The 24,646-nt window shown below is 53.4% G+C and overlaps 1 protein-coding gene across 1 annotated transcript in view; it reads left to right on the forward strand.

The window, feature by feature from the left end:
• Positions 1 to 24,646, forward strand: part of tnpo3 (transportin 3) — a 78,517-nt gene that overhangs the window by 36,852 nt on the left and 17,019 nt on the right. The window contains exons 11-16 of the mRNA XM_068005250.1: positions 1,076 to 1,215; positions 3,707 to 3,898; positions 5,615 to 5,706; positions 6,024 to 6,100; positions 14,874 to 14,934; positions 21,495 to 21,635. Coding sequence (XP_067861351.1) covers positions 1,076 to 1,215; positions 3,707 to 3,898; positions 5,615 to 5,706; positions 6,024 to 6,100; positions 14,874 to 14,934; positions 21,495 to 21,635 — 703 coding nt within the window. The remainder of the gene's footprint in view (positions 1 to 1,075; positions 1,216 to 3,706; positions 3,899 to 5,614; positions 5,707 to 6,023; positions 6,101 to 14,873; positions 14,935 to 21,494; positions 21,636 to 24,646) is intronic.

Raw genomic sequence — 24,646 nt, forward strand, 5'->3', positions numbered from 1 at the left:
CCTAAACACACAAAAATCAGCCCTGATCATATTCCTGATCGCTGTCTCCTGATTCCCTGTTGGATTAGTTGAAGATAGGATCGCACTCAGCTGTTAAGCCTTCTGGTCAAAGTGAAGTTGTGGGTGTTTGAGTTGGTTCACTTTAAATTGGCCTGATAACCATTGTGAAGCTGCCCACCCCTTGGATACCAGGCTACCGGCTGTGAGGTTTACTCAGTTTCTGGGTTCAGGCAGCTCAGGCGCTGCTTTCAGGCTGGTGAGAAGTTGCAACCCCTGGAACAACAACTTGCATTTATATAGCACCTTTTAACGTAGTAAAACGCCCCCAAGGCGCTTCACACGAGCGATGTCAAACAAAATTTGACACTGAGCCAAATAAGGAGATATTGGGAGTGGTGACCAAAAGCTTGGTCAAAGAGGTAGGTTTTAAGGAGTGTCTTAAAAGAGGAGAGAGAGGTGGAGAGGATTAGGGAGGGAAGTATTGGGACTTTTTAAAAAAAAACAATCAAAGAAATTTGAGCTATTTTCTAATCGTCAGATTGGCTCAGTTGGTATTGCGCTCTCACCTCTGAACTCAAAGGTCGTGGCTTCAGGTTCCAATCCCAAGACCCGAGCACACAATCTACGCTGACCCAGTATTGAGGGTGTGCAGCTTTGTCACAAGGTCCACTCTTGGGATGTTATGTTATTGCAGAAGGCCTTGTCCTATCCGCCTGTTCAGGTGGACATTAAAGATCCCATGACACTATTCGAATAATAGCTGAGAGTTCTCTTGGTGTCCTCCCACAACCAAGACCACCAAAAACAGATTAACTGGTCATTCATCCAATTGCTGTATGTGGGATCTTGCAGTGCACAAAATGGTTGCTGCATTTCCCTACATAACTGTTACTGCGCTTGAAAGTGATTCACTGCATCTGATGGGCTTTGGGTAGCTTTTGAGAGACGTGATGAGGTACTTTATAAATAGTCTTTAAGAATACTCGTATAACTATCGCAAGAGATTATAATGTAGCAAAAAAAAATTCCTTGTTTGCTAACACAATTCTTTCTGTGCGTTTTCTTCTTGTTGCAGTGACAATAACCCTACCTTGGCTGAAGTGCTTGAAGCTGTGGTTCAGCTCCCAGAAACTGTGCACATTGCAGTCCGATACACTAGCATTGAACTGGTCGGAGAACTGAACGAGGTTGTTGATAGAAATCCGAGATTCCTAGGTGAGTAAAATCATTGTACAGTAGAGCAGCAGCGATGGGTGTAATAAATTGGATAGCCAGGTGGTGAAGGATAGAATACTTGAGCCTGATCTTCAGTTGCTTCCAAGCCTTTATTCATAGAGATCCACACGGTCCACACCCTAGATAAGCTCTCATATAAATGGATACAAGAGAAGTCCCCAAATGATACGCACCACCTGAATACAGTTAACACTATAAATCACATATAAATCACATGGATACAATCAACAGTGAGTAAAGTTTTGTTTTTGTGTGCTGTGCCTGTCTTTGTCACAGTATTGGATGCGAAGTCGTTTGTTGGGGCAGGTCGTGGGTTTGGAAGGTGCTGCTGCAGAGCAGGGAGTTCTCCTGTTTTCCCTCAACCAAAACCTGCCATGAAACAGGTTAACTGGTAGATCACATTTAGCACTATCACCGTGCTAAATGGGATAGATTCAGAACAGATCTAGCAGCTCAAAACTGGGCATCCATGAGGTGCTGTGGGCCATCAGCAGCAGCAGAATTGTATTCCAGCACAATCAGTAACCCCATGGCCTGGCATATTCCTCACTCTACCATTACCAACAAGCCAGGGGATCAACCCTGGTTCAATGAGGAGTGTAGAAGAGCATGCCAGGAGTAGCACCAGGCGTACCTAAAAATGAGGTGCCAACCTGTTGAAGCTATAAACTCAGGACTACATGCATGCTAAACAGTGGAAGCAACATGTTATGGACAGAGCTAAGCGATTCCACAACCAACGGATCAGATCAAAGCTCTGCAGTCCTGCCACATCCAGTCGTGAATGGTGGTGGACAATTAAACAACTAACTGGAGGAGGAGGCTCTGCAAACATCCCCATCCTCAATGATGGCGGAGTCCAGCACGTGAGTGCAAAAGACAAGGCTGAAGCGTTTGCAACCATCTTCAGCCAAAAGTGCCGAGTGGATGATCCATCTCGGCCTCCTCCTGATATCCCCACCATCACAGAAGCCAGTTTTCAGCCAATTCAATTCACTCCACGTGATATCAAGAAACGGCTGAGTGTACTGGAAACAGCAAAGGCTATGGGCCCCGACAACATCCCGGCTGCAGTGCTGAAGTCTTGTGCTCCAGAACTAGCAGCGCCTCTAGCCAAACTGTTCCAGTACAGCTGCAACATTGGCATGTACCCGACAATGTGGAAAATTGCCCAGGTATGTCCTGTCCACAAAAAGTACGACAAATCCAATCCGGCCAATTATCGCCCCACTTCCTTTAAGACCCTCGGATGCAAGCCATCAGGTCCAGGAGACTTGTCAGCCTTTAGTCCCATTAGTTTACCTAGTACTTTTTCTCTAGTGATGGTGATTGTTTTCAGTTCCTCCCTCCCCTTTGCCCCCTGGATTTTCTACTATAATTGGTATATTATTAGTGTCTTCTACTGTGAAGACAGATACAAAATATCTGTTCAATTCCTCTGCCATTTCCTTGTTTTCCATTATTATTTCCCCAGTCTCATCCTCTAAGGAGCCAATGTTTACTTTAGCTACCCTCTTCCTTTTTATATACTTGTAGAAGCTTTTACTGTCAGTTTTTATATTTCTTGCTAGTTTACTCTCATTTATTTTCTCCCTCTTTATTCTTAAATCGACGTCCTCTGGTTGCTGACCCTCCTGCCAGTTGTAGAGCCATTTTTTCGTCTGAGATCAGAGAGCTCGGCACAGATGGAGGAACTGACGCTGGGACTTTGGCCTATGGGTCAGCTATTAGCTGGCTGAACTCGGAGACTTCAGGGAGCACTTTCAGCTCGTTTTCCTATCTGTTAAATCTTCTTTCAAAAAGATCTCTAGAATAGAGAAGGCTGAGGGGTGACCTAAAAGAGGTCTTTAAAACTATGAAAGGGTTTGATAGGAACAGGAGTAGGCCATTCAGCCCCTCGTGCCTGCTCTGCCATTTGATAAGATCATGGATGATCTGTGATCTAACTCTATATTCCTGCCTTTGGCCCATATCCCTTAATACCTTTGGTTGCCAAAAAGCTATCTATCTCAGATTTAAATTTAGCAATTGAGCTAGTATCAATTGCCGTTTGCGGAAGAGAGTTCCAAACTTCTAGGGTAGACATAGAGAGGATATTTGCACTTGTAGGGGAGTCCACAACTAGGGGCCATAAATAATCACCAATAAATCCAATAAAGAATTCAGGAGAAACGTCTTTACCCAGAGAGTGGTTAGAATGTGGAACTTGCTACCACAAGGAGTAGTTGAGGTGACTAGCAGAGATGCCTTTAAGGGGAAGCTAGATAAACACATAAGGGAGAAAGGAATAGAAGGGTATGTTGATGAGGGTTAGATGAAGTAAGGTGGGAGGAGGCTCATGTGGGGCATAAGCACTGGCATGGACCTGTTGGGCCGAATGGCCTGTTTCTGTCCTGTAAATTCCATGAAATTTTATGTAAATTTTTTTTTAAAATGCAGAAGTAATCTTGTGTTTTGCTGCCCGTCCCAGATCCGGTGTTAAATTATTTAATGAAGGGACTGCGGGAGAAAACACTCGCATCAGCGTCAGCCAAAGCCATTCAAAATATCTGCTCCTCCTGCCGCGATCACATGACTCAGCACTTTGAGGGCCTCCTGGAAATTGTTCGTTCCCTCGACACCTTCAGCCTCTCGCACGATGCTGCTATTGGCCTCCTGAAAGGTATTTTAAAATCTTAATCTGGAGAATGACTCGCATCGTGTACACTGGGCATCGCGTTGGATAGTGGCTGTTGCAGTAGAAGTGCTCGCAGCCTGACCGAAGTCCAAAAACTATATGTACGTACGCTGTCAATTCCCTCTTTCCTCTTCTTTCTCGTCGCTCCGATTGTCTGGATAAATCTAGTAAGTCTCCCAATAAGGTGAGTGAGTTTGAGCGGTGGATTTAGCGGTCGGGTGTGGAACGAGAGAAGAGGGCTTAGCGTTTCCCCTGGTGTTTCAGATCAATCAGTTGGAAAGGACTAACCTTCCACTGCAAAAAATTACACGAATTATCAGTTGATTATGGTCAGGAGTTCACTTACTTAGCAGTGGAAAGATTAAATTGAAAGCAGTGCTGTAATTAGAATTTTATTCAAGTGTGACGGTGGGTGTGTGAGATCGTATTTCCACTGGGAAGATATCTAGCAGCACAATTTACAGGTTTTATACTTTCAGATTCATCTGTAAAGAGTATTGAAAGCGCTAGGTAAGAGTAAGTGAAATAAGCTTAGTGACAACATTGTTCAGCGTTCAGGCAATGCCAGTGAGCACAGGCTGTGTTTGTGCTTATGTTTGGTGTTCAATTTATTTTTAAACTGAACGAACACATTATCATGTGTGTGTAGTCGTGGCTCAATGATAGCACTCTCGCTTCTGAGTCAGAAGGTTGTGGGTTCAAGGTCCCGCTCTAGAGACTTGTGCACATAATCTAGGCTGACACTTCAGTGCAGTACTGAGGGAGTGCTGCGCTGTTGGGGGTGTACCGTCTTTCGGATGAGTTTTTCGAAGCCCCGTCTGTGCTCTCAGGTGGACGTAAAAGTTCCCATGGCACTATTTCGAAGAAGAGCAGGAGAATTCTCCCCGGTGTCCTGGCCAATATTTATCCCTCAACCAACATCACTAAAAACAGATTATCTGGTCATTATCACACTACTGTTTGTGGGATCTTGCTGTGTGCAAATTGGCTGCCGCATTACAACAGTGACTACACTTTTTTTTTAAAAGTACTTAAATGGCTGTAAAGCGCTTTGGGGCGTCCCGAGGTTGTGAAAGGCGATATATAAATGCAAGTCCTTTTATTTGCTTCGGCATCTGTCGGGGGCAGGCGACGAATTCAATGTTGCACTATTGTAGAGCAAACCCCAGACTCTCACTGATGTAACTGAGCAGCTTTGACCTAACTCTGTCTTCAAGTACTTCCCTGTGTCAGTCCGGGCCCAAAGTCGAGGGGGCGGAGAGGAGGGCCTCGGCCACCTGCTACGAAATAATAGGGAGCAAAAGGCAGTGTTTATGGAGAGAGCGGAGTTTGAGGGACCTCGAAGGATGGTAGATGGGGTTGAGATCAATCCACTGAGGGATGTGATTTGTTGGGCTTGATTACCTCCTTTTGTGCCTTTTAATAAAAAAATACTGACGGTAATTTTAGTCTCACCCGCCGGGCGGATTCAATGAGAGTAAAATGGGGCGTGGTGTAATATGGACGTCCGAGCTGAACCTGCCCGGCAGGTTAGGTTAAAATGACTTCCACTGTTTTTGTAACTTCCACATGTATCTTTACTTGGTGTATTTAAAGGACCCAAAACCACTAATACCTGGGCAGAGAGCTGGTTATTATGCTGTGTATTGTTCGATGTGTAGCCGTAGTTTATTTATTATTATATCAATTTTCTTGCTACAGGTACAGCACTTGTTCTCTGTCGGCTTCCCCTGGATAAGATCACCGAATGCCTCAGCGAGCTGTGTGCCGTACAGGTCATGGCACTGAAAAAGGTAAGAGAGCAGTGTCAGAAAAACGCCAACGGCCAGCAGGTTAGCACACTGTCCCTCCCCCACCCCACCCCCCCCCCCCCCCCGCCGCCAAGACTTGCGTCCAACCCAAACTCATGGCACAGAGCTTTGCCCCTCCTCTCTGCTGGCTGCTGGTGTTCTGTGTGAAAGGAGCTGGGGGACAGTCCCGACCCAATTTCTGGTGGGCTTTCCATGTTCTACTGTCTCTCCTGTGCGAAATAATGTCTTCAGACTTCCCTCCCTTTTGCCTGTTCAAGCCCCGGCTCTTCGTGTTCTAAGCACTGTTTCTTTACTTGCAGCTCCTGGCACAAGATCCCGGCAATGGCCTCGCTACGGACCCTACCATATGGCTGGATCGGCTGGCTGTTATTTTTAGGTACGGCATTGGTTTAGTTTTCTAAAATGTTCCCTTTTGTAATGGTGCAGTTACATTCCCGGTCGCCCTTTTGTAATGGTGCAGTTACATTCCCTGTCGCCCTTTTGTAATGGTGCAGTTACATTTCCTGTCGTCCTTTTGTAATGGTGCAGTTACATTCCCTGTTGTAATGGTGCATTTATATTCCCTATCGTGCTCTTGTAATGGAACAGTTACGTTCCCTATTGTGCTGTTGTAATGGCGCAGTTACGTGCCCCGTCGCCCTGTTGTAATGGCGCAGTTACGTGCCCCGTCGCCCCGTCGCCCTGGCGCAGTTACGTGCCCCGTCGCCCTGGCGCAGTTACGTGCCCCGTCGCCCTGGCGCAGTTACGTGCCCCGTCGCCCTGGCGCAGTTACGTGCCCCGTCGCCCTGGCGCAGTTACGTGCCCCGTCGCCCTGGCGCAGTTACGTGCCCCGTCGCCCTGGCGCAGTTGCGTGCCCCGTCGCCCTGGCGCAGTTGCGTGCCCCGTCGCCCTGGCGCAGTTGCGTGCCCCGTCGCCCTGGCGCAGTTGCGTGCCCCGTCGCCCTGGCGCAGTTGCGTGCCCCGTCGCCCTGGCGCAGTTGCGTGCCCCGTCGCCCTGGCGCAGTTGCGTGCCCCGTCGCCCTGGCGCAGTTGCGTGCCCCGTCGCCCTGGCGCAGTTGCGTGCCCCGTCGCCCTGGCGCAGTTGCGTGCCCCGTCGCCCTGGCGCAGTTGCGTGCCCCGTCGCCCTGGCGCAGTTGCGTGCCCCGTCGCCCTGGCGCAGTTGCGTGCCCCGTCGCCCTGGCGCAGTTGCGTGCCCCGTCGCCCTGGCGCAGTTGCGTGCCCCGTCGCCCTGGCGCAGTTGCGTGCCCCGTCGCCCTGGCGCAGTTGCGTGCCCCGTCGCCCTGGCGCAGTTGCGTGCCCCGTCGCCCTGGCGCAGTTGCGTGCCCCGTCGCCCTGGCGCAGTTGCGTGCCCCGTCGCCCTGGCGCAGTTGCGTGCCCCGTCGCCCTGGCGCAGTTGCGTGCCCCGTCGCCCTGGCGCAGTTGCGTGCCCCGTCGCCCTGGCGCAGTTGCGTGCCCCGTCGCCCTGGCGCAGTTGCGTGCCCCGTCGCCCTGGCGCAGTTGCGTGCCCCGTCGCCCTGGCGCAGTTGCGTGCCCCGTCGCCCTGGCGCAGTTGCGTGCCCCGTCGCCCTGGCGCAGTTGCGTGCCCCGTCGCCCTGGCGCAGTTGCGTGCCCCGTCGCCCTGGCGCAGTTGCGTGCCCCGTCGCCCTGGCGCAGTTGCGTGCCCCGTCGCCCTGGCGCAGTTGCGTGCCCCGTCGCCCTGGCGCAGTTGCGTGCCCCGTCGCCCTGGCGCAGTTGCGTGCCCCGTCGCCCTGGCGCAGTTGCGTGCCCCGTCGCCCTGGCGCAGTTGCGTGCCCCGTCGCCCTGGCGCAGTTGCGTGCCCCGTCGCCCTGGCGCAGTTGCGTGCCCCGTCGCCCTGGCGCAGTTGCGTGCCCCGTCGCCCTGGCGCAGTTGCGTGCCCCGTCGCCCTGGCGCAGTTGCGTGCCCCGTCGCCCTGGCGCAGTTGCGTGCCCCGTCGCCCTGGCGCAGTTGCGTGCCCCGTCGCCCTGGCGCAGTTGCGTGCCCCGTCGCCCTGGCGCAGTTGCGTGCCCCGTCGCCCTGGCGCAGTTGCGTGCCCCGTCGCCCTGGCGCAGTTGCGTGCCCCGTCGCCCTGGCGCAGTTGCGTGCCCCGTCGCCCTGGCGCAGTTGCGTGCCCCGTCGCCCTGGCGCAGTTGCGTGCCCCGTCGCCCTGGCGCAGTTGCGTGCCCCGTCGCCCTGGCGCAGTTGCGTGCCCCGTCGCCCTGGCGCAGTTGCGTGCCCCGTCGCCCTGGCGCAGTTGCGTGCCCCGTCGCCCTGGCGCAGTTGCGTGCCCCGTCGCCCTGGCGCAGTTGCGTGCCCCGTCGCCCTGGCGCAGTTGCGTGCCCCGTCGCCCTGGCGCAGTTGCGTGCCCCGTCGCCCTGGCGCAGTTGCGTGCCCCGTCGCCCTGGCGCAGTTGCGTGCCCCGTCGCCCTGGCGCAGTTGCGTGCCCCGTCGCCCTGGCGCAGTTGCGTGCCCCGTCGCCCTGGCGCAGTTGCGTGCCCCGTCGCCCTGGCGCAGTTGCGTGCCCCGTCGCCCTGGCGCAGTTGCGTGCCCCGTCGCCCTGGCGCAGTTGCGTGCCCCGTCGCCCTGGCGCAGTTGCGTGCCCCGTCGCCCTGGCGCAGTTGCGTGCCCCGTCGCCCTGGCGCAGTTGCGTGCCCCGTCGCCCTGGCGCAGTTGCGTGCCCCGTCGCCCTGGCGCAGTTGCGTGCCCCGTCGCCCTGGCGCAGTTGCGTGCCCCGTCGCCCTGGCGCAGTTGCGTGCCCCGTCGCCCTGGCGCAGTTGCGTGCCCCGTCGCCCTGGCGCAGTTGCGTGCCCCGTCGCCCTGGCGCAGTTGCGTGCCCCGTCGCCCTGGCGCAGTTGCGTGCCCCGTCGCCCTGGCGCAGTTGCGTGCCCCGTCGCCCTGGCGCAGTTGCGTGCCCCGTCGCCCTGGCGCAGTTGCGTGCCCCGTCGCCCTGGCGCAGTTGCGTGCCCCGTCGCCCTGGCGCAGTTGCGTGCCCCGTCGCCCTGGCGCAGTTGCGTGCCCCGTCGCCCTGGCGCAGTTGCGTGCCCCGTCGCCCTGGCGCAGTTGCGTGCCCCGTCGCCCTGGCGCAGTTGCGTGCCCCGTCGCCCTGGCGCAGTTGCGTGCCCCGTCGCCCTGGCGCAGTTGCGTGCCCCGTCGCCCTGGCGCAGTTGCGTGCCCCGTCGCCCTGGCGCAGTTGCGTGCCCCGTCGCCCTGGCGCAGTTGCGTGCCCCGTCGCCCTGGCGCAGTTGCGTGCCCCGTCGCCCTGGCGCAGTTGCGTGCCCCGTCGCCCTGGCGCAGTTGCGTGCCCCGTCGCCGTTACGTGCCCCGTCGCCGTTACGTGCCCCGTCGCCGTTACGTGCCCCGGCGCCGTTACGTGCCCCGGCGCCGTTACGTGCCCCGGCGCCGTTACGTGCCCCGGCGCAGTTACGTGCCCCGGCGCAGTTACGTGCCCCGGCGCCCTGGCGCAGTTACGTGCGATCAATCCTCGTTACAACAACTGCAATTAAAGAGGGAAAAGCAAATGGTAGAAATCTGAAATAAAAGCAGAAAAGAGTATTAAAGCAAGGAAGTTATGCTAAACCGTTATAGATCAGTGGTTAGGCCTCAGCTGGAGTAATGTGGCTAATTTTGGGCATCACATGTTAGGAAGGATGTCAAGGCCTTGGAGAGGGTGCAGAGGTTCCAGGGATGAGGAGTTATGTGGAGAGACTGGAGAAGCTCGGATTGTTCTCCTTAGAGAACAATCCCAGAGAAGGTCAAGGGGAATTTTAATAGAGGGTTCAAAATGGTGAAGGGTTTTTATAGAGTAACTAAGGAGGATCTGTTTCCACTGGCAGGAAGGTTGATAAACAGAGGACACAGATTTAAGATAATTGGCAAAAGAACCAGAGAGATGAGAATTTTTTTGCACATCGAGTTATGATCTGGAATGCACCGGGCAGTGGAAGCAAATTCAAAAGTAACTTTCAAAAGGGACTTGGATAAATACTTGAAAAGGAAAAATTTACAGGGCAATGGGGAAAGAGCAGGGGGAGTGGGTCTAATTGGATAGCTGTTTCAAAGAACCAGCACAGGCACAGTGGGCTGAATGGCCTCCTGTGCTATAAGGTTCTATGAAATGGTCACTGAGCATCCGAGAGAGAAACCAGGTTCGCAGTTTGAGTGTGGACTTCCAGCACACTGGTTCTGATTAACTGAGGCAGGTCCCACCCAAAGTGTTAATGATACTCTTTCAGATGGTGAGCAACTTGCTGTGCATTTGCACTATTTTTGGCTTCTGTTAAACCTTTTGTAGGCTAGCCTGGTGGAGTCTCAGGAGTTCAAATGTTCATAAGATGAGCTGTTTTAAGTTTCTTCCCCTCCCCCCTCATAGTTTCTAATGACTGTGTGTGACGTTGTGTTGGGGGAGAAGGCGCTCATGCAGCCTGTTATATAATGTGCTGTCTCAGTGATGGCCAGTTTATATTGGGCAGTAGCAGCAATGCTGTAAACCTCCACCTTTCTGAAGTAGATGGCAGAAGGAAAGCTTTTGTATATTACAACTCTGTCCTTCAAATTAAACTTCCAAAAACACATCAGTATTCTCTCCGAACTGGTTTAATACATCGGCACCAGTAAAGTGCAGGAAACAGATTGAAACACTACACTTCAGGCCAGTACATTTCAGTGATATGGAATGTGCTTAATCCATCGTCTGGGATTTCTCCCACCACCAGTTACAGACCTGTACCCATACTACACCATTCAAAATCCCTTCTCTAGATACAACTCACATTTACAAGACCAAAATCTACAGTTGTGTTTCTTACACATTTAAACGACCATGGTATGAAAATTTCTACCTGCCATCGTTATGCTATACCGAGATCCTAGTAATCATTGTCCGTGGTGCATGCCATTCTGTACCCACGTGGGTTGTACCAGCCCCTGATGTTACACCTGCCCATTCCATTGTATCGTTTTCCCATGTTCTTGGTCTGATGCCGTCAACTCTTCCAGATACTAAAATCCCAACGCCTTTCCCGACTCCCAATTAACGTGCCCACGCGCTTTCTCATGGTAATCGGCCTCGTCGCTTCCCCCTTTCCTTGTGTTAGTTCAGGGACCGATTCGTGGGCCACTCTTCTTGTCCAGCCAATTTGAAGTCTCTGTCTGTAGTACCAGAACTCGACCATAATCCAGTTGTCTTAGTTCAACGTTCACGATCCCGCTGTCTCATCCGTGCAAAACTAATCAGTGTCAAGAACGTATCATCCACATTATTGATTTGTGAGCTGCTCTACCATCGCCGTTATCACAAGAAGCTGTCTCATTGTTTTTCAAGGTGCAGGAATGCGCTTCCCCCTGTAATGAAGATGTTTCTCCCTTTTCTGTACTGCGGGTAACCCACATGCAGGTCTCTGCTTGGGGCAGTCGATAAGAGGCACGAGAGTGTAGCTCCGTCATGGTGCCCGCTACAATTATCGCTTCTCTGGAGGTGCCCATCCAGTTCTCCGAGCCTTTCCACAGTGACCTGGAGATGGAGCCAGCTCCCACATTGGCACAGCTCCCATACCTTCTAAGGTCGGTTTCTCCTCTTCCTTTTCTCTTGGTCTCCACGTGTTAGCAGCTCTCCTGCAGTGTGGCTCCGGTACACAGTCACCAACAGGTGGCCTGGGAATGGTACTCCATTCTGTGCTCCCAGCACCCACTGTAAATGCCGTGCCTCCCCAGGGCAACAAGGCTGAAGTTGGGACCTCGGCTCCTGGAACTATGAATCCACATCCCTGCCCTGCGTGCTGCACTGAGCTTCATTCTTATTCAGTCCCTTACAGCCTCGCAGTTACTAGTTTTACGTTCCTCCGTAGTCCTTAATGAAACAGCCAGTGATTCTTCCCCTACTCCGACACTATCACAGCCAGACTGATGGTCTTATCAATAATAGGATGAAAGTGATTCATTTCTCTTCCCTTCTAATTCCCTTCCCCTCTCCTGATGGAGTTAACTCTTGCAAGCTACAGTTCTATGGATGCTGATTTCCCTGCCGCTGTAATTCTTCGTGTGTAGTTGATGAAGTGATCTTGAACTGTGGGGGGTATCACATGTCTTTATCTGCAGACTACATGTACGCGCGCACACTGTTCCCAGCAGCGGGCACGAGCATTGTGGCTCGTCGCTACACCCGGCGGAGATCAGCTAACCCAGCACAAGAGTGCCGATTGAACCTGGCGCCTCCCTGGTCTGTAAGACTCAGCGACTCACAGCCCGAACCAGCTGAACCATCATGGGAACGCCGTAATAAAAATCATCTTTATAAATCATGTGCCCGCGTTTTGCACATTCTCGGGCATCTTGCCAGCATTCACTGCCTTACAAAACAGGAACTACGCAGAATGATTAACCCTTACCCTGCTGTGCAACGGGGCACAGTGATTAACCCATACCCTGCTGTACAAACTGTGGAACGGAGCACGGTGATTAACCCTTACCCTGCTGTACAAACAGGAACTATACACTGTGATTAACCCTTACCCTGCTGTACAAACTGTGGAACGGGGCACAGTGATTAACCCTTACCCTGCTGTACAAACTGTGGAACGGGGCACAGTGACTAACCCTTTCCTTGCTTTGGCACTACACACTGTTCCACTCTCTGCAGTAGCTAGCAGTTTAAATGACTGTAGAAGTGAAATGACTTGGTGGCGTTGAATTTTATAACTGATTTATACTGTATAGTGCGACCAAGGCCTCACTGAGCTGCCTCCTCTCAGCCGGGCATTTTGTTGGTTGTGCGTAAGGTTTCACTTCCTTTTCTTTTAGCAAATTTCTTTTGCCCCGCTTGCATACGATTGGCTCAAATTTTATATTCATAAAACAGCCACAAATCGCGATGAATCAACAACACCACCCTGCATTTACATAGCGTCAATAACATAGTAAAACGTCCCACGGTGCTTCACAGGAGCGATCATCAAACAAAATTTGACACCAAGCCACATAAGGAGATATTAGGACAGGTGATCAAAAGCTTGGTCAAAGAGAGAAGTTTTTAAGGAGCGTCTTAAAGGAGCAGAGAGTGGTGGACAGGTTTAGGGAGAGAATTCTAGAACTTACGGCCTAGGCAGCTGAAGGAACGGCTGCCAGTAGTGGAGCGATTAAAATCAGGGATGGCAAGAGGCCAGAGAATCTAGCGATGAATTAGCAAGCAGGGATGTTAGCCACCATTTTTTTTTAAAAAGAAAAGATTTGAATCAAAAATCAGTAGTTAGTAAAGCTGCCAATAGAAAAAAGGGAGCAAACTACTCAAATTGTTCACAGTACGTTTTGAAAATCCTTTTTATCCTTCTTGGGCTCTCCATGTAACTACCGGAAGTAAAGTTTGTAACATAAAGACTTAAGTGGCTGGGCCTTGTGCCTAACACGTGGGAGTGAATCTGAGCTGCAGCTATGTATTAGGCAGACGATTTCTGTTCAGCGTATTAACCATCCTTCGTATGGGTGCCCTTTTTAAAAAAAAAAACAACTTGAATACATATTGCTTTCAAAACCCAGCTTTAAAAGTAACTCTTTCCCCCCAAATCCTTTCTGTGGAAAAGTGGTCAAATAGTCCTGAAACGCAACAGTTGGATTTAAATATACTAAATAAATGTTGCAGAGATATTTGGTTTAAAAAGTAAAGATTATAGTAAAGTTTCATATATTTCTGGGGCTTTTCTATGAAGAGCTACTTTCTACAGAAATGGACGGCAAAGAACTCCTTCTCATATTGAGCAAAAGATTTATCTATATAAGTATTGCTGATGAAGGAGTACATTTATTTATATACCGGCTGTTGGTAAGGAAAATGCTATTCATTTTCCAGGAGCTAATTTTTTTTAAAAAAACACTAACTTCAATATCTGGGCGATCTCTTTGAAACTTCTTTCCAAATTCTTTCTCTCGTGCACACTTCTGGACTTGTGACTCCATGTCACTAGTGTGAGTGTGCACTTGCATACCTGGCCTTATGACTCTGAACACTCACACTGGTGACACTATGAGGTAAAATGCTAGGTGTCCACATGGGGCAGTGCGATGATGCTGCCATCTTGCCATCATCACCATTGATTTTGGCAAGATGGCAGCATCATCACACTGCCCCTCAGATAATGAAGCAGTCTGTGCCCGCATGCAGCAAGATCTGGACAACATCCAGGCTTGGCCTGATAAGTGGCAAGTAACATTCGGGCTGGACAAGTGCCAGGCAATGATCATCTCCAACAAGAGAGAGTCTAACCACCTCCCCTTGACATTCAACGGCATTACCATTGCCGAATCCGCCACCATCAATATCTTGGGGGTCACCATTGGCCAGAAACTTAACTGGACCAGCCACATAAATACTGTGGCTACAAGAGCAGGTCAGAGGCTGGGTATTCTGCGGCGAGTGACTCACCTCCTGACTCCCCAAAGCCCTTCCACCATCTACAAGGCACAAGTCAGGAGTGTGATGGCATACTCTCCACTTGCCTGGATGAGTGCAGATCCAACAATACTCAAGAAGCTCGACACCATCCAGGACAAAGCAGCCCGCTTGATTGGCACCCCATCCACCACCCTAAACATTCATTCCCTTCACCACCGGTGCACTGTGGCTGCATTGTGTACCATCCACAGGATGCACTGCAGCAACTCGCCAAGGCTTCTTCGACAGCACCTCCCAAACCCGTAACCTCTACCACCTAGAAGGACAAGAGCAGCAGGAACATGGGAACAACACCACCTGCACGTTCCCCTCCAAGTCACACACCATCCCAACTTGGAAATATATCGCCGTTCCTTCATTGTCGCTGGGTCAAAATCCTGGAACTCCCTTCCTAACAGCACTGTGGGAGAACCTTCACCACACGGACTGCAGCGGTTCAAGAAGGCGGCTCACCACCACCTTCTCAAGGGCAATTAGGGATGGGCAATAAATGCCGGCCTCGCCAGCGACGCCCACATCCCATGAACGAATAAAAAAAAATCTGCGGCAAGCCACGGTAACTCGGTGTGAGCTGGGCTTCTGACTACAGACCTCAAACACTATTACTAATTTCTCCTCTCCGTCCGCGATTGTCTATTTTTCTTCTCCCTATATTTAACACTTGCATAGAATGTGAGATGTTTCACTAATGATTTAATTTGGTCATGTTTCAGACACACAAATCCTATTGTCGAAAATGGACAGACTCATCCATGTCAGAAAGTGATACATGAAGTAAGTGCATGTGTCAGAACGACACAGTCAGTGCTACCGATGGGTGAGTTGTTTCTTGGGGGTAGGGGATGTGTTTTTGGGTTGTTTGACTTACTACCTTCTAATTCCTCCCCCCCAATCTCATCTTGGAATTGATTCCTTCCTGACATAGTCCGGGGGGGGGGGGGGGCGGAAGACTGTGGTGTGACATGTCCATGTTGAACAAAGACCCCTATCTGCCTGTTCGCTGGTTCAGATGGATGTCAAAGATCCCATTATATTATTTGAAGAACAGGGAGTTCCTCTGATGTTGTGACCAACCTTCACCCACACCACCAAACATCAGATTAGCTGATCATCCATCTCACTGCTCTTTGTGGGATGTTGCTTGTGCAGATTGGCTGCTGTGTTTGCTTTATTAACACAAGTCACTGCACTTGAAAAGTAATTCATTGTGTGAAGCGATCTCATGCTTTGACTCGATAAAGGCACTCTATAAATGAAAGTATTTACCCCTTTGTTTCTCCCACAAGCCGAAATGCGTGTATAAATAAAGCAGACAAAGGCTCTGCAAGCCCAGGTTTGCTCAGACACCGTGTCCTGACAGTAGATGTGAGTAGCCCACTCGAGCACTGCAGGCCTCTGCGCTCTACTCTTCATTGTTACTGTGGGAAGAGTTTTGTGCATCTCATAGGAACTAGGAGTAGGCCATTCAGCCCCTCAAGCCTGTTCCGATGTTCAGTTAGGTCATGGCTGATCTGTATCTTGGGGGGGGGGGTGGGGGGAGTTCCAGATTTCCATTCCCCTCTCCTAGCACAAAAGAGAGAAACATTATCAGGAGCTATCCTTATTATCAGATGCCTTATCCCAGTTTTCTCACCTCTTTTTCCCTGAAGACCTTGGCTCTAGCTGACTGCTGGGCACTTACCCGATACCTTGCAGGGACGCGAGCCCCGTCTGAATTTCTGCCCCCCCACCCCACCTCCAATCTTATCTAGGGACACCAAGGCCAGATGTCGAAACCGCAGAGCCACCCTAATGGAGATTAGCTAACTCAGCATGGACCGGGGATCAGGTTTAGGCTCCTTCCTGTCTGAATGGCTCAGCTGCTCGTTGAATAAATTGGCTGAGCTGTCAGGGAGCTCCTTTTGTCTTTCTGAAAGAGCGTGCCGATTGTGTGGCATGTTGCCAAACATACTGAAACACCAGTACACGTTCCCACAGAGTGCATTCACAATCTGGATCTTTCCCTTCACTATCTCTCCATTCCCTCCCACCCTCAGTCTCCGCTGAGTTCCCAATGTACACTATGATGCCGCGGGGAGGCGCTGAGCAGAAGCTATTGGGAGATGAAGGCCTTTCATTTCTGAGACCTTGGCTTCAATCCAGCCCAGATGTGATAGGATGAAAGTGTCTACGTTCATTTTTTTTTGTTCTCAGGATGTTGGCAAGGCTGGCATTTATTGCCCACCCCTAGATTCCTTGTTTACACTTAAGAGGGCGTTAAAAGTCAACGATATCCTATGGCAGTAGAGTTGTGTTTAGGCCAGACCTTGTAAGGGTGAGAGATTCACTTGCCTGAAGGACATTAGTGGCCCAGTTGGGTTTTTGTAACAATCCGGCAGCTTTCATGGTCATTTTTCTGGTTATCAGGCCCAACGAGCCTATCCCTTCAATTGACTAAACTCAACCCCACCTACTCACCTTCCCATCATATCCCTCAACCCCGCCTACCCGCCACCTCACCGTATCCCTCAACCCCGCCTACCCGCCACCTCACCGTATCCCTCAACCCCGCCTACCCGCCACCTCACCGTATCCCTCAACCCCGCCTACCATCCACCTCACCGTATCCCTCAACCCCGCCTACCATCCACCTCACCGTATCCCTCAACCCCGCCTACCATCCACCTCACCATATCCCTCAACCCGCCACCTCACCGTATCCCTCAACCCCGCCTACCCGCCACCTCACCATATCCCTCAACCCGCCTACCCGCCACCTCGCCGTATCCCTCAACCCCGCCACCTCGCCGTATCCCTCAACCCCGCCACCTCGCCGTATCCCTCAACCCCGCCACCTCGCCGTATCCCTCAACCCCGCCACCTCGCCGTATCCCTCAACCCCGCCACCTCGCCGTATCCCTCAACCCCGCCACCTCGCCGTATCCCTCAACCCCGCCACCTCGCCGTATCCCTCAACCCCGCCACCTCGCCGTATCCCTCAACCCCGCCACCTCGCCGTATCCCTCAACCCCGCCACCTCGCCGTATCCCTCAACCCCGCCACCTCGCCGTATCCCTCAACCCCGCCACCTCGCCGTATCCCTCAACCCCGCCACCTCGCCGTATCCCTCAACCCCGCCACCTCGCCGTATCCCTCAACCCCGCCACCTCGCCGTATCCCTCAACCCCGCCACCTCGCCGTATCCCTCAACCCCGCCACCTCGCCGTATCCCTCAACCCCGCCACCTCGCCGTATCCCTCAACCCCGCCACCTCGCCGTATCCCTCAACCCCGCCACCTCGCCGTATCCCTCAACCCCGCCACCTCGCCGTATCCCTCAACCCCGCCACCTCGCCGTATCCCTCAACCCCGCCACCTCGCCGTATCCCTCAACCCCGCCACCTCGCCGTATCCCTCAACCCCGCCACCTCGCCGTATCCCTCAACCCCGCCACCTCGCCGTATCCCTCAACCCCGCCACCTCGCCGTATCCCTCAACCCCGCCACCTCGCCGTATCCCTCAACCCCGCCACCTCGCCGTATCCCTCAACCCCGCCACCTCGCCGTATCCCTCAACCCCGCCACCTCGCCGTATCCCTCAACCCCGCCACCTCGCCGTATCCCTCAACCCCGCCACCTCGCCGTATCCCTCAACCCCGCCACCTCGCCGTATCCCTCAACCCCGCCACCTCGCCGTATCCCTCAACCCCGCCACCTCGCCGTATCCCTCAACCCCGCCACCTCGCCGTATCCCTCAACCCCGCCACCTCGCCGTATCCCTCAACCCCGCCACCTCGCCGTATCCCTCAACCCCGCCACCTCGCCGTATCCCTCAACCCCGCCACCTCGCCGTATCCCTCAACCCCGCCACCTCGCCGTATCCCTCAACCCCGCCACCTCGCCGTATCCCTCAACCCCGCCACCTCGCCGTATCCCTCAACCCCGCCACCTCGCCGTATCCCTCAACCCCGCCACCTCGCCGTATCCCTCAACCCCGCCACCTCGCCGTATCCCTCAACCCCGCCACCTCGCCGTATCCCTCAACCCCGCCACCTCGCCGTATCCCTCAACCCCGCCACCTCGCCGTATCCCTCAACCCCGCCACCTCGCCGTATCCCTCAACCCCGCCACCTCGCCGTATCCCTCAACCCCGCCACCTCGCCGTATCCCTCAACCCCGCCACCTCGCCGTATCCCTCAACCCCGCCACCTCGCCGTATCCCTCAACCCCGCCACCTCGCCGTATCCCTCAACCCCGCCACCTCGCCGTATCCCTCAACCCCGCCACCTCGCCGTATCCCTCAACCCCGCCACCTCGCCGTATCCCTCAACCCCGCCACCTCGCCGTATCCCTCAACCCCGCCACCTCGCCGTATCCCTCAACCCCGCCACCTCGCCGTATCCCTCAACCCCGCCACCTCGCCGTATCCCTCAACCCCGCCACCTCGCCGTATCCCTCAACCCCGCCACCTCGCCGTATCCCTCAACCCCGCCACCTCGCCGTATCCCTCAACCCCGCCACCTCGCCGTATCCCTCAACCCCGCCACCTCGCCGTATCCCTCAACCCCGCCACCTCGCCGTATCCCTCAACCCCGCCACCTCGCCGTATCCCTCAACCCCGCCACCTCGCCGTATCCCTCAACCCCGCCACCTCGCCGTATCCCTCAACCCCGCCACCTCGCCGTATCCCTCAACCCCGCCACCTCGCCGTATCCCTCAACCCCGCCACCTCGCCGTATCCCTCAACCCCGCCACCTCGCCGTATCCCTCAACCCCGCCACCTCGCCGTATCCCTCAACCCCGCCACCTCGCCGTATCCCTCAACCCCGCCACCTCGCCGTATCCCTCAACCCCGCCACCTCGCCGTATCCCTCAACCCCGCCACCTCGCCGTATCCCTCAACCCCGCCACCTCGCCGTATCCCTCAACCCCGCCACCTCGCCGTATCCCTCAACCCCGCCACCTCGCCGTATCCCTCAACCCCGCCACCTCGCCGTATCCCTCAACCCCGCCACCTCGCCGTATCCCTCAACCCCGCCACCTCGCCGTATCCCTCAACCCCGCCACCTCGCCGTATCCCTCAACCCCGCCACCTCGCCGTATCCCTCAACCCCGCCACCTCGCCGTATCCCTCAACCCCGCCACCTCGCCGTATCCCTCAACCCCGCCACCTCGCCGTATCCCTCAACCCCGCCACCTCGCCGTATCCCTCAACCCCGCCACCTCGCCGTATCCCTCAACCCCGCCACCTCGCCGTATCCCTCAACCCCGCCACCTCGCCGTATCCCTCAACCCCGCCACCTCGCCGTATCCCTCAACCCCGCCACCTCGCCGTATCCCTCAACCCCGCCACCTCGCCGTATCCCTCAACCCCGCCACCTCGCCGTATCCCTCAACCCCGCCACCTCGCCGTATCCCTCAACCCCGCCACCTCGCCGTATCCCTCAACCCCGCCACCTCGCCGTATCCCTCAACCCCGCCACCTCGCCGTATCCCTCAACCCCGCCACCTCGCCGTATCCCTCAACCCCGCCACCTCGCCGTATCCCTCAACCCCGCCACCTCGCCGTATCCCTCAACCCCGCCACCTCGCCGTATCCCTCAACCCCGCCACCTCGCCGTATCCCTCAACCCCGCCACCTCGCCGTATCCCTCAACCCCGCCACCTCGCCGTATCCCTCAACCCCGCCACCTCGCCGTATCCCTCAACCCCGCCACCTCGCCGTATCCCTCAACCCCGCCACCTCGCCGTATCCCTCAACCCCGCCACCTCGCCGTATCCCTCAACCCCGCCACCTCGCCGTATCCCTCAACCCCGCCACCTCGCCGTATCCCTCAACCCCGCCACCTCGCCGTATCCCTCAACCCCGCCACCTCGCCGTATCCCTCAACCCCGCCACCTCGCCGTATCCCTCAACCCCGCCACCTCGCCGTATCCCTCAACCCCGCCACCTCGCCGTATCCCTCAACCCCGCCACCTCGCCGTATCCCTCAACCCCGCCACCTCGCCGTATCCCTCAACCCCGCCACCTCGCCGTATCCCTCAACCCCGCCACCTCGCCGTATCCCTCAACCCCGCCACCTCGCCGTATCCCTCAACCCCGCCACCTCGCCGTATCCCTCAACCCCGCCACCTCGCCGTATCCCTCAACCCCGCCACCTCGCCGTATCCCTCAACCCCGCCACCTCGCCGTATCCCTCAACCCCGCCACCTCGCCGTATCCCTCAACCCCGCCACCTCGCCGTATCCCTCAACCCCGCCACCTCGCCGTATCCCTCAACCCCGCCACCTCGCCGTATCCCTCAACCCCGCCACCTCGCCGTATCCCTCAACCCCGCCACCTCGCCGTATCCCTCAACCCCGCCACCTCGCCGTATCCCTCAACCCCGCCACCTCGCCGTATCCCTCAACCCCGCCACCTCGCCGTATCCCTCAACCCCGCCACCTCGCCGTATCCCTCAACCCCGCCACCTCGCCGTATCCCTCAACCCCGCCACCTCGCCGTATCCCTCAACCCCGCCACCTCGCCGTATCCCTCAACCCCGCCACCTCGCCGTATCCCTCAACCCCGCCACCTCGCCGTATCCCTCAACCCCGCCACCTCGCCGTATCCCTCAACCCCGCCACCTCGCCGTATCCCTCAACCCCGCCACCTCGCCGTATCCCTCACTTTCCTCCACAAATTACCAGATTTATTGAATTCAGTTTCATAGCTTGCCACGGTGGGATTTGAGCTGGTGACCTCTGGGTTGCTCATCCTGTACCATAATCGCTAGGCTACTGATGTAAGGGTCCCACATGAAATGGGTGTGGATATTCTAAGCCCAGTTCCTAGTGGGCACAGGCCCACAGCACAGAGATGCCCCAATTCAGTGCTAATGTGCAACCTTAAGAATTCCAGAATGAGGTGGGGCAGTGCAGAAACAATTGTACTTTCTATCTAATCCATGCTGCTACAGACTTGGGAGTGTTTGACCCTGATACTGAGTGTCCAAAATGGAAAGTGTTCTGTTGCTCAGCACTAACATCCTCTTGCCTCACTGAGCACGAAAGTCCCCTTAAAGAAGCTGGGTTTGAACAGTCATGCTTAAATTCTATGAATCAGCAATGGTGGGTGATAGGGGAAACATGCCAGGCTGCTTCAGAATCGAAATTTGCACTCTTTCGAAATAAACAGAAAGCGATAGAAATACAGAACAGGTTGATTAGCGTGAGAGCGAAGGGTCAGCATTTTCAACGCGAGTCCCTGGTGCTGATCAGCCTGCAGTGCATTTCCGCAATCACGGTTTTACATTATTTGTTCTCTAAAGGCAGTTTATTTCGCCTTCTTTTCCCCCCCTCCCTTTTTTTATGTAAGATCTGGCCTGTCTTATCCGAAACCTTGAACAAGCACCAAGCGGACAATCGGATCGTGGAGCGCTGCTGTCGGTGTTTACGTTTTGCTGTCCGTTGTGTGGGGAAAGGGTCCGCTGCATTACTTCAGCCTCTGGTCACCCAGGTATGTTGGTCTGTGGACCCTTCTCAATGCTGGGGTGGGGGGTGGATGTTGGGGGCTAGAGGCGGGTGGAGAAGGAAGGAGAATTTTAAAGATGGATCTTCTCATGATCGTAAACAGATTTCTTTGCAAGGTTACAGACCGGTGGAATAAGTTACCTGGGAAGGGCATTGAAGTGGACAGTATAGAGGGAGACAATTTCTGGGGAGAGAAGAGAGTGGTGGGGTGCGATGAGACGGCGGGCTGGTGGGGTGCGATGAGACGGCGGGCTGGTGGGGTGCGATGAGACGGCGGGCTGGTGGGGTTGAGTTTAGTGAATTGAAGGGATGGGCTTGTTGGACCTGATGGCCTTTCCCAGTCCCTAATTCTTATGTTCTGATATCTGTCAATGTGGTCGCAGGGTTCCCTCTAATACAACAGAGTTTCAATTCTTTATCTCTTCAACTGAGACTGAAGTCTCCTATATTTTCTCCCCTCCTTACTTGAATTTCTCAAGGCCGTTTGCCTTCTGAGGGCCAAGGAGTGACCTCCTCCCAGTCTCCCAGCGGGCAACACACTCAAACAGGCAGTAGGACTTGGGTGATCCTCATCCTTCCCTCTCCTGTTCAACACTTACAGTGGCATAGCTGGAATTGGTTAATGTCTTGTGGAGAATTGATTGAGGGAGGAATGTCAGTCAGCACTCCCTCAGTACTGCTCTGGAGTGTAGGCCAAGATTGTGTGTTCAAGTTGTGGAGCAGGGCTTGAGCCTGCAACCTTCTGACTGAGAGGGAATTGGTTACCAACTGAGCCAAGTTGACACTTACCAGAGGTATAAAGGTTGATCCTTGCAACTTCTTGCACGTAGAAAGGATCTGTAAAGAGGTCACAAATGGGACGACTCTGCAGATTCCTAGGATCCCTAAGATGGTTGTCCTAGATCTGTCACTGACCACGGCAGCAGTGGATCACCATGTTCTGATCCTGCCCTCTAATTGCAGTCATGTTGCAAATATTGAAATGCCAAGTTACAAGCCTTTGATGCACGTAGAATCACAGGTTACAGCACGGAAGGCGGCCGTTCGGCCCGTTGAGTCCGTACCAGCTCTATGCAAGAGCGTTCCAGCTGGTGCCACTCCCCTGCCCTATCCCCGTAGCCCTGCTTTCAAGTATTTATCCAGTTCCCTTTTGAAGGCCATGATTGAATCTGCCTCCACCACCCCCTCGGGCAGTGTATTCCAGATCCTAACCACTTGCAGTGTTTAAAAAAAAAAGTTTTTCCTCATGTCACCTTTGGTTCTTTTGCCAATCACCTTAAATCTACGTCCTCTGTTTCTTGACCCTTCCGCCAATGGGAACAGTTTCTCTCTATCTGTTCTCTCTAGACCCTTCATGATTTTAAATACCTCTATCAAATCTCCTCTCAATCTTCTCTGTTCCAAGGAGAACAACCCCAGCTTCTCCAGTCTATCCACGTAACTAAAGTCCCTCATCTCTGGAATCAAAGTAGTAAATCTTTTCTGCACCCTCTCTAAGGCCTTCGCATCTTTCCTAAAGCGTGATGCCCAGAACTGGACACAATACTCCAGTTGTGGTCAAACCAGTGTTTTATAAAGGTTCATCATGACTTCCTTGCTTTTGTACCCTGTGCCTCTATTTATAAAGCCCAGGATCCCGTATACTTTCCTAACTTTCTCAACCTGCACTGCCACCTTCAACGATTTGTGCACATAAAACCCCAGATCTCACTGTTCCTGTAACCCTTTTAGAATTATTGCCTCTCCTCATTCTTCCTACCGAAATGTATCACTTCACATTTTTCTGTTAAATTTTATCTGCCATGTGTCCACCCATTTCTCCAGCCTGTCTATATCCTCTTGAAATCTATCACTATCCTCCTCACTGTTCACTACACTTCCAAGTTTTGTCATCTGCAAATTTGGAAATTGTGCCTTGTACACCCAAGTCCAAGTCATTAATATATATTAAGAAAAGCAGTGGTCCCAGCACTGACCCCTGGGGAACACCACTGTACACCACCCTCCAATCCGAAAAACAACCGTTCACCACTACTCCCTGTTTCCTGTTACTTAGCCAATTCTGTATCCATGCTGCTACTGCCCCTTTTATTCCACAGGCTTCAATCTTGATGACAAGCCTATTATTCGGCACTTTATCAAATGCCTTTTGAAAGTCCATATACACCACATCAACTGCATTGCCCTCATCGATCCTCTCTGTTACCTCATCAAAAAACTCTATCAAGTTAGTTAAACACAATTTGCCTTTAACAAATCCGTGCTGGCTTTCCCTAATCAATCCACATGTTGGATTGAGACATAGATTGGCCTTGGGAAATGACTCCTCTTGGGTCCGAGTGAACAGCTTCTGTTCCATTTATTTCCTTCCTGTGGTGAGGTGTCATTTCTCTGTCACTCCCTCATCACAGCCCAGCAAATTGGCAGCTCATTTTGTGGGTTAGTGATGAGCACCAGCTGTGTTCTACCTTCCTGGAGAATGCAGTTGTGCCATTAGCTACTTCAGAGCAATGGTGTAGCATTTTCCCCTTTGATTCTTTGTTAGATCACTTGTCATGATGGGTGAGAGCACAAGAACGTAACCCTGCTCTTGAAATGAAGAGGGGTCAGTCCTTCGGGAATAAACTGTTCATTTCAAGAACTTACTACCTTCCCCACTGTGCCTGAAGATGGAGTGATTATGATCCGGCTCATGGACACTAGGTATATTGCATGTGTCTTATGTGTATCAAATCCACAGGGAATTTCAAAAGCAATAGCCGCCACCGTGCTTGGATGTCTCCATGTACAGTTTTGGTCTCCTTATCTAAGGAAGGATATACTTGCCTTAGAGGCAGTGCAACGAAGGTTCACTAGATTGATTCCTGGGATGAGAGGGTTGAACTATAAGGAGAGATTGAGTAGAATGGGCCTATACTCTCGAGTTTAGAAGAATGAGAGGTGATCTCATTGAAACATATAAGATTCTGAGGGGGCTTGACAGGGTAGATGCTGAGA

This window comes from Heptranchias perlo, chromosome 24 (genome assembly GCF_035084215.1).
Source record: "Heptranchias perlo isolate sHepPer1 chromosome 24, sHepPer1.hap1, whole genome shotgun sequence".
Lineage (NCBI taxonomy): Eukaryota > Metazoa > Chordata > Chondrichthyes > Hexanchiformes > Hexanchidae > Heptranchias > Heptranchias perlo.